Raw genomic sequence first — 23,202 nt, 5'->3', positions numbered from 1 at the left:
AGTATAGTGAGGTCGGGGTGCCAGGACCTCCTTGTGAGAGAATGAGGATGGTGGCCAGAGCCTGGCCTGGAGGAGGTGCTCAGCATACTGTCTGAGTTAGTTATTGTCACTATGTCACTGTTGGGGAAGATCCATGCCCTCCCTAGGAGGTCTGATCGACCCTGAATGGCCCATTTTCCAGTTGTGCCAGTGGATGCTCAGAGAAGGTGCTGGCTTCCAAAAGACACAGCTCAGACAGGCCTGGTAAGGTAGAGAAACTAGAGTCCTCTGAAGTGCGAGACCTGATAGGCATCTCAAAGGCCTAGGACCCTCAGTTTACCCATCATGTGCAGTGGAGCCCCTTCTGTGGATATCAACCCACAACTATGATTTTTTGCTTCTGACACATGTGTGGATGATTCCCGAAATCCTGGCCCCCATCTGCTATAAGCACCGTTTTGGTTTGAAACAGCTGGAGGGGAGGCACTTTCAGTCTGAATTGAACCCTCCCCTGTGTATGGCTCATGCTGCTAAGGTAATGTCAAAAACAAAAGTCCCAAAGCCGAAACAGCACCAGCCACTCTGCCGATAAACAGCCTGCCGGACGGAGTAACCAAGGCTCCGGAAGGGCCATGCGGTATTTTTAAGCCCTGTTTTCTTTTCCCTCCGTGGCTGAGTAACCAGAGGTGCAGTTTGGTTGTTTTTTTTGTTAAACTGACAGGTCACAGCCTACTGGGCTGGAACACACCAGCTTGGGGGTGGTGCATAGGCTCAGGCCCACAGTAACATGGTCACCCACACATACACTGTGCTTCCCATCCCAGCCCCCTGAGTCCCTTGTCCACCACCTTCCAGAGGTCCCAAGGTCTCCCCCAGCAGCCCATTACACAGATGAGAGACTGAGGCTGAGGGGTGAGAAGCTGGCCTCTCCAGGTGTTCCCTCATTGGGTTTGACGTAGCACTAGAATTTGGTGGCCCTCCTTAGTGTTACAGGGAAAGGCCTGTGTGGCCAGGTTGGGGAGCAGCGACAGTACACCCCTTTCCCCTAGCTGCCCTTGCCACCTGCCCCAGGCTCAGGGAGTTGTTCTTTTGAACAAGATCTTTTAGTCTGAGATACAGACCTTACAGGGGAGCACTTCCCTGGGCCAGGTTCACTAGAGGTAGAGAAAGGGGCCACTGTCAAAATAAATACAAAGAAAAAAGTTGCAGCGTTTAAATCTCACTGGCACTGGAAACTGGATTTAGGTTTCTGTGGTTAAGAAGACTAAGAGGTGCCAGGCGTGGCGGCTCACACCTATAATCCTAGTTACTTGGGAGGTAAAGATCAGGGGGATTGCAGTTGGAGGCCAGCCCTGGCAAATAGTTCTTGAGACTCTATTTCGAAAATACCCAACATAAAAAAGTGCTGGTAGAGTGCTGCATTGAGGCCTCGAGTTCAAACCCCAGTAGACAACTGAGATGTGTAAAGGACCCGTAAGCATAGAGCAGGCATTCTAGGTAATGCCCCCTGCATGAATCTAGAATGGTCCCTGGGCCCATCCCAGGGCAAGGTGGTGGGGGCCTGTGCCCCTTGCTGCTGGTGACCAGCACCCCAGCCATGTGCTGGGTTTCATGATATCCCACACATACCGTTCCCTGAGTCTGTTTCCCAGAAAAGGAAATCAAGGCTCCCAGGAGTGTGGGGGTGGGTCTGGGCCCACAGAATATGGCATAGTCCCCCTCCCCACCAGCAAATATCTTGCCTGTGACAAGATAAAAGTAAATAGAAATGGAATCTACCCATTTCCCCAGGGGCCTGGCTGTAGACACCAGACCTGAGGGCCTCAGTTTCCCCAATGAGAGTGGGGGAATGAGGCATGGAGAGGCTGGGCCAGTTCCCACTTGACAGGGACATAGACCTGGTAAGGACTGCCTGTAGCCTGGACACCCCTCCCTGAATGTTACCCATCTTGGTCTTGCCAGAGTTGGGAGAAAATAAGGGCTCAGGATCCCACTTCCTAGACCTGGAGAAAGGTGGGGCACGTCAGGGATGTGCCTTGTTTTTTATGTGGCAAAAGGGTTTGTTGATGCTGGTCTTTGTGTAATGCTACTAAGCTGTTTAATCTTTAGGGACTTAGCGCCCTGGGTATGGGTGAAAGGGGGGAAGGAAGTCCCATGCCCTTGGCATCTGGGAAAACTGCAGAGCCTACATAGGGGTTGCGCCCATCCTTCACCATGGTCCCTGTGCACGGGACCACCCATGTGCACATAGGTGAGTGGGTGGGGGTGTTTGGCCTATTGGGACAGCAGAGCCCACAGTGATGCAAGTAGGGTATGAGCATTTGGGCCTCTTGTATGGGTGCTTTTTGTGGCTTTTTTTTTTTTTTTTCCTCATTACTGAGGCTTGAACTCAGGGCTTACATCTTGAGTTACTTCACCAACCCTTTTTTTGTGATGGATTTTTTTTTTTTTTTTTTTTGAGATAAGGTCTCAAGCTATTTGCCTGGGCAGGCTTCAAACCACAATCCTCCTGATCTCTTCCTCCTGAGTAGCTGGGATTACAGGCGTGAGCGACTGGCGCCTGGTGACTACTGGCTTTCCTAAACTGAAATGAAAGGAACTTTGCATTATTCCTCAGAGCTCATGGATTGTAGCTCCTTCCTAAATAGGTTACCTCCGGCCCCCAACCAAACAGCACAGACCTGGGGGGCTTGGAGTCCTAGACACTGTTGTCAGGGTGGGCAGTTCAGAGTCATACCTGGAGCCCATCCAGCTTCAGTGCAAGGCAGGTCTATGAGTCTTTGGTCTCGGGTGGGCAGGACAGCCCTGCAGAGAATGTGGTCCCCAGATCGTGGGTTTGGGCTTGCCAACTGCCCCTACTCACTGCTATCCCTTTCTGTTCCTTGCAGATGTTCCCGCTGCCTGTGACCAATGGGAAGGGCCGGCCTGCCTCCCTGGCCGGAACCCAGTTTGGAGGTTCAGGTAGGACCATCTGGAGAGAGAGGCATGTATGAAGGGTCAGTTGGAGACCACACAGGATGTGTGAGGGGTGGGGGGGTGGGCACACACTCGTGGGCATGGGGGCAGCGAGTCCAAGAGCACCAGAGAGTTGCTGCCTGCACTTGTGACTGACTGGCCTGAGGATGGCTGGCAGTCAGCTCTGTGGACAGGGTTGGAATTGAGTGGGGTTTGCTCTTAGGATCAGGCTGCACTGGGTCCAGGAACAAATGGGTCTCTTTTCTCCTTGTCTCCTCCAGATCATGCACAGCAGGAATCTTACAAGCCCAACCTCCCCCTCTGTTTGCATTCGAAGCTGCATTGGGCACTTGCTGTGCACAGGACCCAGCACTACTGTGACTGGCCACCCTGTTGTGCCCAGGACTGGGGGGCTTCTGGGATCAGGGAACACTAACAGCAGAAGCATCCCAGGCTGATCTGGGTGAATTGGTTACCCTTGCTGATGGGGAAATAGTAGGATGGGACTGAAGATTAGCTAACAGAAGGGCAGCAAGCTCAGGTGTTGCATAGTGAGGGTCGTGGGCTACCTGAGCCTCCAGGAGGTCTCCAGGGTGGCAAGCAGAGACCAGAGGGAGCGATTATGAGGGAAGCAGACTCATGTGGGTAGGGGGAGCTAACCAGGTAGTACAGTCTTGGGGAGCCACAATGGGAAACTACCTGTTCCTGCAGCTGCAGGGAGCCATGGAAGGTAGAGGGCAGAGGTCAGTGTGAAAGTTGGAGCCTACCATAGCTGTGGCCAGGGCCTGGTGGGCAGGCTGGGCAGATGTCCCAAGGCGTTTCAGTCCCCATTCACCTCTGGCTGTCCTTGTGGCCAGCCTTGAGTGTCTTCCTGGGGCTCAGATTAGAGCCTCCATGGCTTTATCCTTCCCATTTCTAGGATAGGATGAGAAGTTCTGTCTTATGGTCATATCTGAGACTTATTAAGGGTGACCTGTGGACTGTGGCCAGACAGGGTTTGGAGACTGGCAAGGAAGGTTTGCTCTTATGTACCCCACTCCAAAAGTGAGGACCATCAGCTGCTGCTGCTGGCCTTCCCCTCTGCCTGAGGAAGTGGCCGCAGGGCTACCCGGGTGCTCCCGGAGGTGTGGAAATCCCCCATGGCACCGGAAGCAGCCCCCAAAACCAGGGACTGAGGCTCTTAGCCTCAGACAGAGGGTCAGGCCAAGGGCTGTCAGACACTGTCCCTGGTCCACCTGAGGATGGGGTGGAGTGTTTGTCCTCATTCACTGTCTACCTATCCTCCCAGCCCTTCTGTAGACCCTCTTCAGTCAAGGTCAGGACCATAGTGCATGGGTCCCTGGGCCCAGGACTGTTCCTCAGGGGTGCCACTGCCCATTCCCTGAGTGCCTGGCTAGCAGAGCTGGACCCTGTAGACACTGCAGGCTGGTTTTCATGATTCCTGGCCAGTTTCTTCCTGCCCCCCAGCTCTGCCTTAACCAACTATCCCTTTCCTTTTCCCCATCACACAGCAGGGCTGAGTGTTTGGGGGCCTAGCAAGGCCCATCGGGTTGTGTTTTTTACTTTGGAGGTACAGGTGCACTGGTCCCTGTCCTGCCATGCCTCTTGGTGGCTCCCACCCCCAGTGTATTTGTAGCAGGTAGGGGCAGAAGCCCTCAGGGCAGCAAGGGACTCAGAACCCTGAGACACAAGCCTAAGTCACCCCCTTCTTATCACCAGTTACCAGATAGGCTTTGCCACCTGTCAGTTGATGTCACTTTTACAAATAAGAAGAGGATTTAGCTGGGTCCATGGGTATGAGAGGGCCAAGTAAACTGCCACCTGGCCCTGCTCTGAGCTCATGGTGAAGGACCCCAGGAGCCACAGGAGCTAGATGAGCCAGGGTCTCTTGCTCTGAGGCATCTGTTTGCCTGCTGCTCCTCCATGTTGCTGAGGACCCCAGAAGGGCCCTTGTGGTCCACCAGCGGGTGATGGATTGTGAGTGACTCATCTCAGGTGACGGGTCACACAGTCTTTGTCCCCTTACTGTCTTGAGCCCTTGTTTTGGTTTCTCTCAACTTTTTTTCTGGCAAGCATTTTATTTTAAAATCATTGTGCAGTCACAGGAAGGCACAGAGATGTGTGTGTGGAGAAATTCCATGCACCGAGGGTGATACCTGTGTGTATGCTATATAGTAGGAGCTCACGGATGATGGGGCGGGGGCATTCACAGTTACTCAGATTGCACTTGTATGTAGGTTTGTGTGGTAGAGTCATAGTGGCCACTGAGACCATGCTTGTGCACCATTGTAGTTGGCAACGCCCCCCTTCCCCTGCCACCCCTGACCCTAAGCCACCCTGCTGTTCCATGTCTGCTGTATAATAGAGTCACGTGGCATGAGAGCCTCTGAGATGGTCCCTTCCCACTCAGCATAATCCCTGCAGATTCGTCCAAGTTGTTGCTTGTATCAATAGTTTGTTCCTTTTTATTGCTGCCCGATCAGCTCTTTAACAGCCACATGCTAAGAACAACTTGCATCACCATATGTGTCATATGCTAACCTCAGGTCATATTCAGGGAATTCTCAGTCTTCACAAATTGAAGACAAAATTGAGGTTATTATCCCCATTATACCAACTAGGAAGCTGAAACTTAAGAGTTTCATTCCAACTAACTGCCTTGTGATGGCACCCTGTAATGTCCCAAACCCCACTTTATATGGCTCTTGTTGATTTTGCAGACACTCTTTATATAGGGTGGGAAGAATGAAAAGAAAAGGATTAAGCATTGAGGATGAGAAGTTAGCCAGCCACCAACAGAATAAACTAAAGGAAACATTTTCAGGTGGTTTGAAAAATGCATCATTACACTTCCTAAGAATTTTTTTTTTCCCCATCTGTTTTACTTTTGAGTTATTACCTCAGTACCGTTTTAGTTGTGCTAGCTTTATTGGGCTTGTTTGCTTTCTTTTTCTTTCTTTCTTGCTTCCTTTCTTTCCTTTCTTCCTTTCTCTCTCTCTCTCTCTCTCTCTCTCTCTCTCTCTCTCTCTCTCCTCCCTCTCTCCCTCTCTCTCTCTCTCTCTCTCTCTCTCTCCTCTCTCTTTCCTTTCCTTTCCTTTCCTTTCTCTTTTTTTCTGCTGGGACTCAAATCAGGAGTCTCACCTATGGTAGACAAGCACTCTAACAACTGAGCCTTTCCCCAGTCCTTATAGTTTTAAAAATAAGCCTCAAAAATTGAAGTAGCAGACACATACTTTGTTGTTTTCATTTGTTCACACATTCCCAGATAGGTATGCCTGTGGGCATTTTTGCATTTTCCTGGTCCCTTTCACAGATTTTCCCTCCTGTCTTCCACTGCATCATTTCCTGCCATTCCTTAATTTGCTCTTTTTCCTTGGTTAGGTTTGCTATCCTCCTGCTTTCAGTCTCTCCCAGATCAGTGGTGATGCTCTGTACCCTGTAGCCTTGTCAGTTGTTTGCAGGGGTGACCACCCCAGGCAATCACCAGTTGCCTGTTGACACTAGGCCTGCTTGGTGCTTGCCGCCAGCTTGATGCTGGCTGTTGACTCCTGATAGGCCTGTCTGTCTGTCTGTCTTTTTCATGTTCAGGGTCCTTCTTACCCCTTTTGCTGATTCACAATAAGCAGTGGGCACCATCCTGTGCGTGGTGCCTCATATGGCCTCCTCCACATCGGGTGGTCCTGTGGACCACCTTTCTCACGCTGCACTCTCAAGGAATTTCATGTCCACCAGCCTTGCCTTCTTGCCCTGTGTTCTAGATGGTCTCGTCCTTTGCAGTGTTCTGAACCTGTCAGCAGCTCTTCCTTGGGAGACATTTGCTTCTGAAACTTCTGGGGAGTGTTCTCCAGCCGGTGGGGGTCATGTCCACTCCTCTTGCTCACCACAGCATTTTCTTAGAAAACCCTCTGTATTTCAGCCAGGTTTTAAAACGTGCCAGTGTGAGCCTCTTTCATAACATAAAATCACTGTGGTTCTGTCTGTGTCTCCATCTTAAGTCTACTTACTTTTTCTTCTTTTCCTTTGTCCTTGCTTCTGCTCCTTCTGCTTTAGTTGTTTTATTGAGTTTTCTTCCAGGGATCCATTGCATTGTGGAATCAATAGTTATCCATCGATGATGACTTGCTTTGTTTCCTCTTTTATCTTAATTCTTTTTTTTTTTTTTTTAAAGTTTGTTTTCTTCTTTCTTTCTGGACTTGCATTGAAGGCCTTGTTTGCTTATTTCTGTCTTCTCATGTTTGTGAACCAATGTGCTGAAGATCCTGTTTTCCTCTGAGGACCTTATTTTAATAATGGTATTTTTGTTATATGATTGATACTTGATAATTAAAATTGTTTCTCTCCTTGAGTCAGGTAGTTTCAGAGGTTTGAGTTCAAAGTTGGTGGGAGGAGGGTCCTTTTTTTTTTTTTTTTTTTTTTTTTTTTTTTTTATTCTAGAAATTGAACCCAGGGCCCTGCCCTAGCTGCACTTCTAACCCTTTTTGTTTTTATATTTTGTTTGTGAGACTGAGTCTGCTTTTGAGATTGAGCCCAGCACATAAGAGGCAGAAACAGGAGGATCCCAAGTTTCAGGCCAGCTTAGGCTACATAGCAAGACCCTGTCTCAAAAAAAAAAAGCTTTTTACAAATATCTCAATGCAGTGGTGGTTACCCTTTAACTCCCACTTTCATCTTTGGAGGTAAAATGACAGTGGCTAGGGTCAGTAAGTTGCTATTTAATGAAAATATTGTATCTTTTCCTGGTCTTTGTTGGTCTTGCTTGGCAACATTTGTATCCTTGTGATAGTTACCATCCCAGTTATCTGCATGCTCTGAGAAAATGCCTCAGTTTTCCCATCAGTAAAATGGGGGCAATAGTAACCACTGCAAGGAGCCCCTTCGATGCAGGTACAGTGAGGCTCTGTGGTCTTGGTACTGAGGCCAGGCCTTAGATATACGGTCCAGCATGCTCGCTGTTCCCACCCTGCTCATCTTCTACCTTGCACACTGTTTTGATTCCTGCTCAGGTTGTGTGGTGTTTCTTCGGGAGTCCTCTTTTTCCAAGAGGACTTGGTAATGTAGGTCTTTCCATGTGAGCAACATTGAGGTGGGATGAAGATTCTTGGACTCAAACTCTACTGAGAATGTGTATCTACTTGAGATAGTGTCTCACATTTTTTTGCCCAGGATGGCCTCGTGATCCTCCTGATCTCTACCTCCTGAATAGTTAGGATTACAGGTAGGAGCCCTTGGGTTGATTTTAATTAATTACTATACTAATTTACAGACAGGGCAGAGTGGCTCAGGTGGTAGAGTGCCTGCCTAGCAGGCATGAAGCCCTGAGTTCAAACCCCAGTATCACCAGAAAGAAAAAAGAATATATATCACAGACAGTCTCTCAGTTCTTGGCCCAGTTTGGCCTCAAAGTCACTGTCCTCTTTTCCATTCGGAGTTTGTCTCCCTCACGAATCTTTTTCTTGTGCCAAGCCTCAAAATGGCTCTGAGCTCTCATTCAAGGGTAGACTTTCCCATCCTGCACTCGGACCCCACATGGGTCGCTGATACTAAAGGTTTCTGTTGTCCCTGAGGTCAGTCAGCTGACTTTTGCAGCAGGGAGGGGCCAGGTGGCCTTTGTAGCTGCGAGCTGTTTCCCTTGTAATTATTACCTACAGACTTGTCAGACCCTCACTCTTAAGCTGGCTCTGTGCACTGTGAAGGCCCCTGGGCTGGGGGTTCTGCTCTAGGGGCTTGACAAGGACCCAATCCTTCACTATCCTGGAGCTATCCAAGGGCAGATTGGTTGACTCCCCAGGTGTAGAGCCCATGGATACTGAGGGTGGCTACATTTTAGTCAGTGTCTTTGGGGATGCACCAACTAATACAGTGGTCATTGGCCACATACAGTTGTCCCCAGTAGTTAGAATCACGTTAAAAGATGGGTGTGGTGGCACATGCCTATCTTAGCTAATAGGGGAGGAGGATTCTGGTAAGAGGATCATGGTCCAGGCTAGGCTGGGCAAAAAACATGAGACCTTACCCAAAAAAATAAAAACAAAAAGGGATAGGGGCTTGGCTCAGGTTGTAGAGCACCTGCCTAGTAAGCGTAAGGCCTTGAGTTTAAACCCTAGTACGAAAAAAAAAAAAATCACATAAAACTGAATGTTCTTTCTCAGCCCTGCTGGCCATATGTGAAACTCTGAGTAGCTTCTTAGCTGCTATGTGCAACAGCACAGGTGGAAACCATTTTGATCCTTGTGGAAAGTTCTTTTGAAGACGTGAATTGCTGGGCCGTTTGTGGCCTCAGCCCTGTTCCAGGCAGTGATGGGGACACAGAGGCCTCAGACTGGAGGGGGATAGCAAGGTGACTTCCCTGAAGGTCAACCAAGAAGTAGACCTGGAGACCAGGGGGTGAACCTCTGAAGGGGGCACAGGCCCCCAGTTCAGGGGAGAAGAGAGTGCTAAGGTCAGGGAGAAAGGAATTTGGTCTTTACCCTGAGGGTCATGGGGAGATATAGGAGCGTTAAAGGGAGAGAGGACAGCCAGATTTTGCTTCTGAAAGCCCTCTCGGGTTACCTAGGGACAATCAGCAGGCCCCTGGATGGAAGCTGCTTTCGAGAATGGCTGACCCAGGCTTTAGCTGCCAGGAGGGTGGGCTGTAGGAGTAAAGGAAAGAGAGGAGGTTCCTGGGGTTTTTGCCCAAGAAGACTCATGCAGGCCACCTGGCAGTGGACCTGAACGCTGTGGTGGGCCCTGCCCCGGAACCCAGCCCCAGGCCTGATGCTGAAGTCTGTAGATGGGATGGGCCTAGCAATCTTCCTCCATGTGGAAGTCTCCATGTCAATGATGGGTAGATAGTGAAGATTTCTGCTGGTCTCTCGTCAGGACTCAGTTCTGCCATGGTGTTCAAGGGAGCCACAGGCAATGTAGGCACAAACCGGCTGTGTGCCAGTAAAACTTTATTTATACAAATGAGCAAATGAGGCCTTGATCCAGGGACCAAAATTTCCAAGCCCTGCAAATGAATGGAGCCCGGGACTGAAGGCATGGCTCAAGCAGTAGAGCACCTGCCTAGCATGTTTGGAGCTCTGACTTCAAGCCTTAAATCTCAGTACTGCCTAGGGGAAAAGAAAGAAAACAAAAAACTTCAAAAATGGAGCCCTAGACACAGGCCACACAGTCCTAACCAGGGTTACTGAAGGCTTTCAAAGCCTCCCCTACTTGTAAAAGGGACATCAAGCAAGGGCACCTGAGGTCCAGAGGCCAAGTACATGGTTATTCCTGCAGCCCTCTGGGCACCTGTCTTCCCTAGTTGACTGGGATTCTTGAGCTCTTGATGGGATGGGCAAAACCCAGCCTCTGCCTTCCACACCCCACTTCCAGCATGGAAAAAAAGGAATCAAAAAAATTCGAGAGCAATGCCTTATTCTATTAGTACATTTTAATTAGTGGAGGAGTGAGCTCGTGTTATGAATATTCATGGATGGGTTATTAAAATACATAATTGATCAGTGGGGAATTTTAATAACTGTATTAATGGGGGTAGGGGAGGTTCTTCCCTATTTCTGTCATTTCTAGAAGAGAGGATGAGGACTGGGCTTAGGGGTGGGGGGGTTGTTGTCTCTGCCAGGGGCTTATCTATGGACCCCTGGAGAGCCTCTCACCTCTGCCAGACCTTTGGAGTAGATACTTTGGGGCCTGGGTTCTAGTACTGTTCAGTTTAGTTTTTGTTTTTTGGTGGCACTGGGGTTCGAACTTAGGGCCTCACATTTGCTAGGCAGGCGCTCTACTGCTTGAGCCACTTTGCCAGCTCTCTAGTGCTGTTCACATGCACCCTGGCTGCTGTCTTGGGGAAAAGTCCCTCAATTTAGTACTTCTAGGTTCCAGTGTTTATGAGAAGGGGGCTGTGGCCCCTATAGGACAGCCAACAGGTGTGTGCAGAGGTAACCTCAGAAGCCTGAGGGCCTGGGCACTTGGCCCAAGCTCACACTGCCAGCCCACCCCTGCCTTGTCAGAAGACCAAGTTGGGGCCTAAGATCATAGGTTATAGATACCTCAAACTGAGCAACGCATGCCAGCTGGATATCTAGAGCCAATGGTAACCCCTTGCCCAGATCCCAACTTGCTGAGGCAGCATCCCAATCCCCCACCCATAATCACATTGGAAATTTTTTATTTGAAAACAAAAATCTAAACGAGATATGAATATTCATTTGACTGGGAGATTAATATGCATGATTATGCAAATTAGACAGCAATTAAACACCTGTTCTCTAGGGGAATGATTAACACAAAGGCACCAAAATAAAAGAATTTGGTTTGAAAGAAGTTCCTGGTGTAAGGAGCAGGGGAGGGAGGACAGAAGGCAGCGCAGGAGCCACTGGCGTGCCATTGTGGGGTGAGGGTATGGAGGGGCATTGAGGGGCCTCTGACCCCAAGTTGGACAGGGACATCCCAGGCATGCAAGACAGTGACTACTCATAACCCCTGTGGCCAGGCTGAAGAGTCTGGGGGCTGTTCTGCTCCTTTTCCAGGAGCTCTGTAGCCCTCATGGATAGACACGAGACATGGGGAAGGAGCCAAGCTAGCTGTCTGTGGAGAACATTCCAGAGTCCTAGGCAGTTGCCTGTGAGAGTGGTGGGGGAGATAAGGGCCCCACCCTGCCTTGCCCCACCCCTTGGGACAAGGTTCTTTCCCCAGACCGATTAACCTCTGCCACACTGCAGGCTCCCCAGCTTCCCCAGAGGGCCGGACTGTAGGAGCCCCAGGACCAGGGTACCTGTGTGTCCTCTTCAAGTGGGATTCTGCCCCATCCACCTACTGCCAATTGGCCTCCCCAGTGGTGTCAGCAGGACCCCCACTTTCCGAAGATTACAGCTCACTATTCCTTACCTGTTTACCAAGGCCCTAATAAACCTTTCTTGAAAGGTTGAAAGAGAGTATGCCTGACGCAGACACCTGTTCCTGTGTGGTTCAGAGTTAGGCCTGAGGGAGAGGCATGAGGCTAGGAAAAGAAGCTCAGAATAAGAGCTTTGTCCAGAGTGGGCATGGTGTCTGGGGCTTTCATAGATGGGTAGAAGTTTGCCAGCAGAGACAGCTGATGAAAGAGATAATCAGCTATATACCTGAAAGGATTCTAAGGCCCTGGGTGTCTGGGGCCTTGGCTGCTGACCATGGCATTGGTTCCAGCTGGGTTGAGTACCTCGAGGTTCTCCCCTGTGGCAGGAGAAGCTAAAGCTAGAAATGGACTGGCTGCAGGGACCCTGTCTCTCTTTCTTGCCCCCCCCCACCAGGACTTGAGGACCGGCCCAGCTCAGGCTCATGGGGAACCAGTGACCAGAGCAACCCGTCCTTTGATGCCAGCCGGGTAAGGAACCCCACACAACCCCAGGCCTCCCTTGGGTGAGGAGGTGAGGGAATCGGGGCTAGAGGGGGAAAATTACATGTGCCCAGTGCACCCTCACCCCACCTGCCTCCCATAGACCTACAGTGAAGGTGCCCACTTCGGCGAATCCCACAGCAGCCTCTCTTCATCCACATTCCTGGGACCCGGGCTCGGAGGTGAGTGTGCAGTCTGGGAGCTGGTGCAGGTGGACACAGGCCTTCCATGGCTCAGTTTCCCTGTCTGGGAGTTGAGTCAGGAAGGTGCTGTGGTTGCTACTCTGCCTGGGTGATTGTAGCTCTGCCTTCTTCCTTAGAGGGCACTGGACAGTGGGCTCAGGAGTCCCCAGTGTAGGAGAGCTTGGGTCCTTCCACAGACAGAGGCATCATCCTAACCAAGGTCTGCACTCACACTCTGTGCAGACCCTGGATTCTCTGCAACCTCAGTTTCCCACCTGTGATATAGGGACTTCCCAGAATCTTCCTGGCCGAAGGTGGCAAGTGAGGCTCACAGAAAGGGCTGTCCCAGGGCTGGGACTGGGTCCAAGCTGACCAATCCCATTGTGGTTATAGAGTTGGGGGAGCATTAGATGTGTCATTGGGGCTGGGCACTGAGCATGAACTGTGGCTCTCAGTGTTAGTGGTCAGTGGGGAAACTAAGGCCTGAGGATTCTTGTAAAGACCTAGTCTTTTCCCTGGACTGTGAGGGACAGTCTGAGCTTGGCAGGTGCTAGTGCCCTAAACAGGAAGGGAACCCAGTACAGGGAGGGAGTTGAGCATGCACCTTATCCTTCACTGCAGACAGCACTGGGCCCATTTCCCAGAAGGGAAGGCAAGGCCTACCCCAGGGCCCAGGTGGCCTGCATACCTACTAGAATGTCAGGCTTTCTTCTTAGCTTTCTTTCTCAGGTGTCCTGCTGGCAGGAGTGGCTCAAGGTCAGCAGTGTCCAGAGCCCAGCCGTGTCCTGGCCCACCCTGCTTCCTCCCTCTCCCGCATCCCTGCTGTGTGTGGGACTTGTGAGCAGAGAGGGCAGGAAGGGTCCCTGGGAGCCTTAGTGTTCTTCTAGCATGGAGATGCTGGCTGCCATGTGCAGAGCTCCTCTGGAGCCTCTTTTGTCCCCAGTCCCCAGGGTCACTGATGAACCCAGAGGGAGTAACATTAGGCTCCAGCAGCCCTCTTTTGGGGGGTCTGATTGAAATTGTTCTGAAGTGTGTTAGATACTCCTGTCGTCTCAGCATTTATGAGGCAGAAGACAGGAGCATTGGAGTGCCAAGCAAGCCTGGGTTACACAGCATGGCCCAGTCTGAAAAAAAAAAAAATGGAATGAACAATCAATCAGAGTCCTCACGTAGGACAAGACTGTTTGCTGTTCACCCTTCAGTCAAATTTGGCACCCAGGGCTGGGGTGTGGCTCCTGCCTAGCAAGCATGAGGCCCTGAGTTCAAACCTCAGTACCACAAAAGGTAAATAAATAAATAAAAACTTGGCACCTAGCTTAAGGTCAGAGGGAACCTTTGGCTTAGATACTAAGTAATCCGGGGATTCTGCTTCAGGTGAAGCTGGATCCAAGTGTCTGTGGGGAGAGCACATTCACAGGGTCCCCCACATAGCTCTTTGGGCAGACGACCTGACTCTTCTCACCAAGTGGTTAGAATCAGCATTGCTGGGGCGGTGCTCGTGGTTGAGCTGGCTTACAAAGTGACCCCTCACTGGAAGGCTGGGCTGCTGTGTTGGCAGACTGTGAGACAGGAGTTGAGCCTTGACACGGGTCTGATGGGTGCTGTGTGCACACAGCCACACTCTCCTAATGGCTCCCTGCCAAGGACCCCGCAGGCCTGTCCCTGGGACAGACAAGGGCCCTGTGTGAGCCCAGTACCCCAGAAAGTGCCAGGCATGTCCAAGGTTAAGGATGGCCAGCAAGAGACTGAGACAGAACAGAGCTCCCAGTCAACTTGGTCCACAAGCACCCAGGGACCCACTCTTGTCCTGAGCCTGTCTCCAGGGGAACTGGGAGACTGGGTTGTATTCAGGCATGTGTCAAGGACCAGGTGGACCCAGCCTGGGATCTGCTCCAGTGACCCTTTTTCTCCCCTGCAGGTAAGGGTGGCGAGAGGAGCACCTACACCACCTTCGGGAGAGATGCGAGTGTCAGTGGCCTGACTCAAGTAAGTGGTGGCAGGGCACCTGTCATGCCCCTCAGTGGTAGAAATATTGGGCGATCCTCCAGGTGGCTCCACAAATCTGAGCCTGTGCTTAGCTCCTGGCCCTCCCTTGTGAGCCTCAGTAGCCTAGCTTGGCCTCCTGTCCTGGTCTTTTGGCAGCCCTGTCCCAGGTGGCTCTACCTGTCTGCCTTGTGCCTAAGCCAGAGCAGCTGCAGCTGTTGAGGACAGTGGGTGCCAGGCCCTGTGATAAGGACAGCACCTGCAGAGCGTTGGTTCACAAGCAGAGTATAGTGAGGTGCCTCCTGCAGTAGCCACCCCCATGAGGAGCAGAGCTTCGTGACATTGGGTCTTGAACCCTGGGCTCTGCTGCTCACCGGGTCCACTGGGCACAAGTTCAGAGAGCAGAGGCCGCTCACACAGCAGTGGCACAAAGGCAAGAAAGAGCACAGACCATGCAGACGAGATGTGGGGCATGATTCCTAGGGAAGGAAGCTTGTTCTCCAATAGTGCACGCAGTAGTAACTGGAATGCTTAGAAAGAGAGGCCACAGTAAATAGCATCTCTCACTGGCCAAAGACAGCCACTCAGCCAGCCTCTTCTTTATGAAGATGCTGAGTGGCTCAAGGCCTGCTGTGTTTGGATCAGAGGCAGGGAAGGTGTCCTGCATGGGCTAGTGGTACCACTTCTACAGTGGTGGGTTTTAGCAGGGATTGGCCTGGGAGGTATACACCAGCCCAGTCTCCTGATGCCCTGTCCCCTCAGCCTGGTTTCCTTCCGAGTGAGCTGGGACTCAGCAGCCCTGGACCACTGTCCCCCTCTGGCATGAAGGGAAGCTCCCAATACTATTCCTCGTACCCCAGCAACCCTCGGCGGAGAGCTGCAGATGGCGGCCTGGGTGAGTCCCCCTTTCAGGTCCAGCTGAGCCTCACAGTTCACACAGTTCTGATCCCCAGAGTTGTATTTGTGGTGACAAATACCACTGGGATTAGTTCCTGAAAGCATCTGGTCACATGACTATCGCCAAAGGACACTCTCATTTTTGCATGTTTCCATCATCAGCATCTGGTTGTCACTCTCTCTCATTGAGCCTAGCTAATCTCACCCTGTGAGGCTCAGCACAGCCTCTGTCAGAGAGACATTGCCCTGTCTTTCATTGTGCTTGGGATGTTTTAAATAGCAAAGTCGCAAACAGAAAGTGCAAGAACATGACAAACCACATCTCTGAGTAGGCTGGAGCCAGGACCTTTGTTTATAGTGTGAGCTGCATGAGGCGGCCATGCATGTACTCATTGGTGGTTCAGAGTCTTTGCCACCCTGTGTGGGACCTGAATAGAGAAAGGGTCTGAGGATAGAATCTACCTAGCATGATTTGTATGTGAACCCTGAGGACTGGCTGTACAATGGTTGGGATGACATTGGTTGATGCTGTTCTGAAGAGGACCTTGGGGCACATCTGACTCTAGAGCTGACTTAGCCCAGATATCTGTTAATGCCTAGCTTCTGAAACTCCCATGCAAGGAAATCTTCTCCCAGACCCCCATGGTGTTTTACGTCTTTCAACTCACGTAGGTGGACCCAAGGTTTTTCCTTTTTTTTTTTTTTTTTTTTTTTTTTTTGAATAGTACTGGGGTTTGAACTCAGGGCCTCACACTTGCTAGGCAGGTGCTCTACCACTTGAACCACTCCTCCAGCCCTGAACCCAAGGCTTTTATTTTGTTTTATTTTATTTTGTGCTAGTGCCTTCACCTTGAGCCATTCCACCAGCCCAATTTTTGTGCAGTGTTTTCTCAAGATAGGGTCTCATGAACTATTTACCCAGGCTGGCTTCAAACCACTATCCTCCTGAGTAGCTAGGAGTACAGGCATGAGCCACTGGCACCTAGCCATCCAAGGTTTTTAGTAGTGGGAGTTTTGAGCCTCTGGGGTATAGGCAGGGCTGCTCTTGTGACCTGGCTACACCTGGGCGGGGGGAGGGCTATGACAGAGGTCGCTTTCTGCTCTTGCTCCCAACAGATACCCAGCCCAAGAAGGTCCGGAAGGTTCCACCTGGTCTTCCCTCCTCGGTGAGTGGTGGGACTGGGTACTCCACAGACCAAGTGCCTCTCATGCCTCTTAAGTCTTGGGGCTCTTCCTGCAAAGACCATGCATGTCCTGAGGGCACCAGGCTATGGGGACCCTGATAAGTGGGAATCCACCCCTGCACACTCTGAGCCATGGTCCACTCTCAGAAACCAAGGTCCTTCCTTAGGTCCAGCCTTGCTCTCACTATAAGGGCGTGAGTGGGGCCCATCCCCACCCACCTGCATCTCCACCCCATTCCCGCTGCATGGTGGTTGGCCCACTGCCAGGCCTAGCAGATGGTGCTGGCTCACAGCACCACACTTCTGTGATGTAATCACACTGGAAGAAAGGCAGTTTGGTGAATTTCCTGGCTTGGTCACCACTGTCCTCCCTGCCTGGTCTGTGTTCAGCAGCCAGGAAGCCCTGGACCAACCAGCCAGGCACATGTGCCCCGGGGCTAGCTGTGCTCATTCCAGTCAGGCCAAGGCCATCAAGCGAGACCAGGCTTGGGTTGCTGGTTGTTTTAAGACTTAATTTATCAAGACAGCCTCCTCCCTGCCTCCCCCAATGCATTTCCTCACGGCCTGCCATACCCCATTTAATAGTGTAGGTCAAAGGATACAGAGCACAGGCCTGGAGAATGGATAGATCCTGTACGACTCATGTACAGCATAAGAACTGGGGTCACAAAATCATACAACTGTCAGAGTTGGGAGCCCTAGCCCGATGCCCTGCTACCTACTCCTGTGTTGAGCAGACATCAGCAGTGGTTCCAAAGTGTCCTGTTGGGCCCAGCTTCTAGGTGGGACGACCTGCTAGGACTTGGTACTGACTGTGAACCCCTTTGTACCTTGGCTGCCTCAGAGAAGACATCACTCCAGGGCCCATGGTCTTGTGTGTCTAGGCAGGGGGCTAAAGAAGGTTCCAGCACTGGTATATTCTAAACAGGGGAGCAAGGAAGAACTGAGGGCATTAGAACTGAGACTGTGATGGGTCAAATGAATTGTGTGGATGAAGGAAGATGGGGCATCACAAAGGCCTCAGCTGCAAGAAGCCAGAACTATGACAGGGGGGAAGCAGGGCAGCATTGGAGGAGTGGTGGAGAGACTGGGATAAGGGATGGGATAGGGAAACAAGGTAGGGGACCCTTACTGTAACCACCCATCCTATCCCTCCTGCCTGACCATGCCATCCTGCCACAGGTGTACCCACCCAGCTCAGGTGATGACTACAGCAGGGATGCCGCCTACCCCTCCGCCAAGACCCCCAGCAGCACCTACCCCGCCCCCTTCTATGTGGCAGGTGCGTGGGGACCCCTGGGCTGGCATTATGGGCAGGTCCTCTGCCCACGCTCACCTCCCCCTCTCTGCAGATGGCAGTGTACACCCATCAGCAGAGCTCTGGAGCACCCCCGGCCAGGCAGGCTTCGGGCCCATGCTGGGTGGCTCATCCCCACTGTCCCTGACACCAGGCAGTGGCTCTGTGGGCGGCAGCAGCGGGTTTGGCAGCCTGCACCAGCATGAGCGCATGGTAGGCCTCAGTGGTGGTGGGCCTGGTGGTTCCTGGCAGACCTTCAGCCCACCCTCATCTGACCCCTCACCCATTCTCCTCAGGGCTACCAGCTGCATGGAGCTGAAGTCAACGGTGGTCTCCCTGCAGTGTCCAGCTTCCCTTCAGCCCCAGGTGCCTATGGAAGTGCCTCCAGCCACACGCCACCTGTCAGCGGGGCTGACAGCCTCATGGGTACGGCCACCCTCCGGATGCACGCCCTGCAGCCAAGGGACACTTGGCCCAACAGAAGCCAGGGGGTAGCATTGGGGGCTGGGTGGGGACACAGTGTTTCCAGGGCCCCAGGACTGGTGTCACATCGCTTCCGTTTCTGCCATTGGCATCCACCCCCTACACAGCCAATCTGTGCTGGCTTGTAATTCAGGAAACAGCTGTATAAGGAGTGGGTTTTCCACTTCACAAGGGCCACGAGGAATAGGGCGTGGAGGAGGCTCACCACAGAGGTAGATCTTGGGTATCAAGGAACCAGGGTGTGGCTTCAACTGACAAGGTTCACGCTGAACTCACCTCTCTTCCCCACAGTCTCCCGCGGGACCACAGCTGGCAGCTCTGGGGATGCCCTTGGGAAGGCACTGGCCTCGGTGAGTGGGGCCTTGGGCCAGGGTGGGCTGGGGACCCTTTGGTGGCCCTGACTTTCTGTCTCCACCACTGCAGATCTATTCCCCAGACCACTCCAGCAGTAACTTCTCACCCAGTCCCTCAACACCCGTGGGCTCCCCGCAGGGCCTGGCAGGTATGTAGGGGACGAGTGCTGTGGGAGGCTTGTGGGACCAGCAGGTATTTAGAGGTTTAGAAGCCAAACTGGAACAAAGCCTGTGATGGACTCTCATTCACCCAGCGATCCTGGCAGTCCCCGAGGAGGTGGCATCAAGGCTGTCCTTGTGCCACAGTGCTGGCCAGGCAGTGAGGTGGTGTCTAGCCAGGTTGGGTCAGTGGGAGCAGAGGCTGGGAGGCAGAGTTTGTAAATCAGTGCTGTGGGAACTGTTGAGGCTTACGTGAAGGCAGCCGGACCGTGCTCTGGCCTGGTGTCCAGAGCACGCACCTGTTAACGCTCACCTACCTGACAACTACTAGATACCAACTGTATACCCAAGGTTTGGCTCTGGCAAGGGGGACAGAAGCTGTTGTCCCTGCTTGGAGACTGAGGCATCAGCTGGGAGCCAGGGGAAGTAGGAGCTGGAGATTTCTAGAATACCTGGGCAGTTGCTTTAAAGTACCACCAGGTCCTCCCTTTGCGCTGTGGGAAGTCTCAGACTTCTGCTTCTCCTTGACCTTCCTGGTCCTCCCTGAAGCTTCCCACCTCCCTGCTAGAGCCTGAAGTAGTCGGCCAGGATAAGGCATTACAAGGAGGATCAGAGATCAGAGATGCAGCCCTCCTGGGCTCCCAAGGCAGGGGACTCTGGGGATTCAAACTGAGGCCTCCTAGAGCAGCTTTGCAATGTTGCATGCCTCAGAGTGGCCCTCTGAGGGCACTCATTCACTCATGAGTTCCTCCTGCTCTGCACCCTGCCTTGCCTTGTTCATCTGCCTCCTCCCCTTCCAGGGACATCACAGTGGCCCCGAGCAGGAGGCCCTGGTGCCTTATCACCCAGCTATGATGGAGGTCTCCATGGCCTGGTGAGTGTCCTGCCCTGCCACCATGGGGCTGGTCAGCATGGGTCCCTTCGAAGAGCCATTAGGCTGCCCAGCAAGCACAAAGCATTGAATTCAAACCCAGTACCACAAAAAGAAGAAGAAGGGGAAAAAAAGCTATCAGGTCTCTTGTGACTGACAAAATGCAATGGTCCAACTCCCCTTGGATGAGAAGAGAGTTTAGACAACTCTCAGGAGTGCATTCCAAAGTGGGTGGACACCCGAAGGCATTGCCAAGGCACTGCTTGGTGAAGGCATACAGCTGAGCCAACCAAAGCAAAGCACAGAATTTCTTGGGAAGGGGAGATTGGGATGGAACCACTCACTGTACATGTGCAAAAGGGTGTGTTATGGGTGGATTTTTGTGGTGTTGGAGAATAAAGACCCAGGACCTCACAAACATTAGACAAGTGTTCTGTTGTTGAGTCACAGCCCAGCCCAGTGTGTGTGTGTGTGCATGTTGTGCATACACATGTGTATGCCTGCCAATTGCAGAAGGGCTGTGCGAGATTTCTGGGGCCCAGGCCCCTCACTGGTCACCCCATGCCCACCCCACAGCAGAGCAAGATGGAGGACCACCTGGACGAGGCGATCCATGTGCTCCGCAGCCATGCTGTGGGCACAGCCGGCGATATGCATGGGCTGCTACCCAGTCATGGAGCATTGACCACAGGCTTCGCTGGCCCCATGCCACTGAGTGGACGGCATGCCAGCCTGGTGAGCATTGTGTCTCGGCTGGGCTGGGTTGGGTGGAGGGTGGGGACCCCTTCCAACCTGACATGTCCCTGCTTCTTCCACAGGTCGGGGGCACCCACTCAGAGGACAGCCTCGTGGGCACCGCCAACCTCTTGCACAACCATACTGCCCTCCCCAGCCAGCCCAGTACCCTCCCTGACCTTTCACGGCCACCTGACTCCTACAGTGGTAAGTTCCCGAGGCAGGGCAGCCAGGTTGTGTACCCTCCATCCCCTCATCACTAGGGGACTCAAAATCATCTGCTCTATTCCTGGCATGGGGTCTTGGTGTGGCCTCCTGTTACTTGGCAAACCTTCACTGTGGTCCTCTGGCTTGGGACTGTTGGACTCCATTTCTAGCTAGGGGAACTGAGGCAGGAGGTCAGACCAGAAATCCCAGCAGGGCAGGGCAAACCCCTTCAAGACCAATGGATCCTGCAGGGAGAGTCCCACAGGGAAGGTCCCCAGAGCAGGTGTCATTCCCAAAGGGCATGGTGTTCCCTAGTGGCACCTTTGGGGCAGTAGGATCAGTATGTCTGGTGTCAGTCTCTCAGTGGGTAATGATGTCACAGCCTCAAGGCCACTACCTCTGCATTCACAGGTTCCTGCGTGCCATTCATTGACCCTGCTCAGCAGGCATATATAGGTTACCAGCTGTGTGTCTGGCACTATCTTAGGCACCAGGGACTAAAATGGAATGGAACAGAGGAGCTCCTTAGGGGAGACAGACTTGGAGCCACTGTGCAAGACAAATGTTGGAAGGAAAAGAAATGGGGGGCAGGGGAGTCAAATCTGTGTTCTTTAAGAGATGGTGGCACCTCAGCAGAGCATGAGAGGGGAAGGGCATCCTTCCCATGCAAAGGCCCTGGGGCAAGAACCTGGCTTGTGGGAAGGGGAGCAAGGAAGCCCATGTGGCTGGAAGCCCATGTGGGAGGAGGGGAGACGGAGGAGGTGGGGCCTGCAGGACCTTGTTGGCTGCAGGGAGGACTTGGAGGGCTATGAGCCAGGCAGGAATGAACAACCTTGGTGCTCACAGGTGCCCTCTGTTGGCATGGGGATGACACTGGCACTGGGAACACTGATTGTCCTACTGGAAGTTCTCTTGACAAGGAATGGATACAGGCAGGGAAACCTGCTCAACCCCTTACAGGGCTCAGAATGGCCACCCCAGAGAGCTGTCCAGCCCCAGAAATCAATAGTGGCCTCAGGCTGGTTCCAGTGGTTCACACTTGAAATCCTAGCTACTCAGGAGGCAGAGATAAGGAGGATCATAGTTCAAAACCAGCTTGGGCAAATGGGTCTCAAGAACGTATCTTGAAAAAACGTATCACAAAAAAGTGGGGGGAGAGGCTGGTGGAGTGGCTCAAGGTGTAGGCCCTGAGTTCAAAGTCCAGTGCCACCAAAAAAAAAAGGTGTGTGTGTGTGTGTGTGTGTGTGTGTGTGTGTGTGTGTGTGTGTGTGTTTGACAGAGCTGAGAACCTGCAAACCATGCACTTTCCTCTTCTGGATTTTTTATTGTTTCGGTTTTGTGGTCTCGCTGTACAGCCCAGGCTGGCCTTCATCTTCCTGCCTCCTGAGTGCTGGGATCACAGGCAGGGCCACGTCCCAGCTGCTTTCCCAATTTTGTGCTTCATAAAAATGACAACCCACATGCAGTACATCCTTCACCTGGTTTCTTGCATGTGCTGTGTGTGTGTGAGATCTGCCCATAGTTCCTGTGACTGAGGTCACCCAGCCTGTGTGCTTTTCCTCAGCTAGGGTGCATGTCTCGAGTGTGTTGCCTGATGTGTGCCCACAAAGATTTTGCAATATACACACTGTTCCTTTCAGAGCAAGGTTGGTCACTATGCTCCTGTATTGCATTTCTTCAGTTTCCTGATGTTCAGGATTCCCATGCATTCTGCCATGTGACTTCCTTGAGTGAAATGCCCAGTCTCGAACCTTTCTGTTGGGCTGCTTGTCTTCTGGTTGATGTAAGGACATTCTTTGCTTTTTTTTTTTTTTTTGCTGTACTGGGGCTTGAACTCAGGGCCTATACCTCGAGCCACTCCACCAGCCCTTTTTTTGTGATGGGGCTTTTCAAGATAGGGTCTCACGGAACTATTTGCCCGGCTGGCTTTGAATCGTGATCCTCCTGATCTCTGCCTCCTGAGTAGCTAGGATTACAGGCGTGAGCCACTGGCACCTGGCCATTCTTTGCATATTTTGGAGACCAGTCCTTTATTGGTTACAGGGTAGCAGCTATCATAGCCTCTTTATTCTCTTGGTACTAGTTTTTGGTGATTAGAATGGTCAATTTTGATACTGTCTGGCTTATCTGTCTGTTTTTTGTTTATTCTGGAGGGGTTTAAACTCAGGGCCTCATGCTTGCTAGATGGATACTCTACCATTTGAGCCACTCTGCCAGCCCTTTTTTGTGAAGGGTTTTTTGGGATAGGGTCTCTCGATCTGTTTGCCCAGGGCTGGCTTCGAACCATGATCCTCTCATCTCAGCCTCCTGAGTAGCTAGCATTACAGGTGTAAGCCACCAGCCTGGCTTATCTGTTTCTTCTTTTGGAAGCAGCTGTTCTAGTGTTTCCCATGATAGCATGTGCAACATTGCAACAGTCAGTGCACGATTAACAAGGACCCTGTGCAACAATGACAGAAAACTCCATGAAGCATCCTGATCTTTTTTTTTTTTTTTTTTTATGTATTTGTGTATCTATTTATTTATTTTGAGGTACTGGGGCTTGAACTCAGGGCCTACACCTTG

At 52.0% G+C, this 23,202-nt stretch overlaps 1 protein-coding gene across 10 annotated transcripts in view; it reads left to right on the top strand.

Annotated features, from left to right (window-relative positions):
• The window catches only part of Tcf3 (transcription factor 3), a 31,876-nt gene that overhangs the window by 2,857 nt on the left and 5,817 nt on the right, over positions 1 to 23,202 (top strand). For 7 of the 10 annotated variants that reach the window (XM_074054543.1, XM_020184203.2, XM_020184199.2 and 4 more), the window contains exons 3-16: positions 2,868 to 2,940; positions 12,201 to 12,274; positions 12,390 to 12,468; positions 14,387 to 14,454; positions 15,214 to 15,346; positions 16,465 to 16,514; positions 17,715 to 17,814; positions 17,885 to 18,042; positions 18,126 to 18,255; positions 18,604 to 18,662; positions 18,736 to 18,814; positions 19,625 to 19,698; positions 20,272 to 20,430; positions 20,514 to 20,637. In XM_074054543.1, coding sequence (XP_073910644.1) covers positions 2,868 to 2,940; positions 12,201 to 12,274; positions 12,390 to 12,468; positions 14,387 to 14,454; positions 15,214 to 15,346; positions 16,465 to 16,514; positions 17,715 to 17,814; positions 17,885 to 18,042; positions 18,126 to 18,255; positions 18,604 to 18,662; positions 18,736 to 18,814; positions 19,625 to 19,698; positions 20,272 to 20,430; positions 20,514 to 20,637 — 1,360 coding nt within the window. The remainder of the gene's footprint in view (positions 1 to 2,867; positions 2,941 to 12,200; positions 12,275 to 12,389; positions 12,469 to 14,386; positions 14,455 to 15,213; positions 15,347 to 16,464; positions 16,515 to 17,714; positions 17,815 to 17,884; positions 18,043 to 18,125; positions 18,256 to 18,603; positions 18,663 to 18,735; positions 18,815 to 19,624; positions 19,699 to 20,271; positions 20,431 to 20,513; positions 20,638 to 23,202) is intronic. The other 3 variants (XM_020184201.2, XM_074054544.1, XM_074054545.1) reach the window with 2 other exon arrangements.

The sequence above is a fragment of the Castor canadensis genome, chromosome 14 (genome assembly GCF_047511655.1).
Source record: "Castor canadensis chromosome 14, mCasCan1.hap1v2, whole genome shotgun sequence".
NCBI classification, from domain to species: domain Eukaryota; kingdom Metazoa; phylum Chordata; class Mammalia; order Rodentia; family Castoridae; genus Castor; species Castor canadensis.
This window is presented reverse-complemented; position numbering and strand designations above follow the sequence as displayed.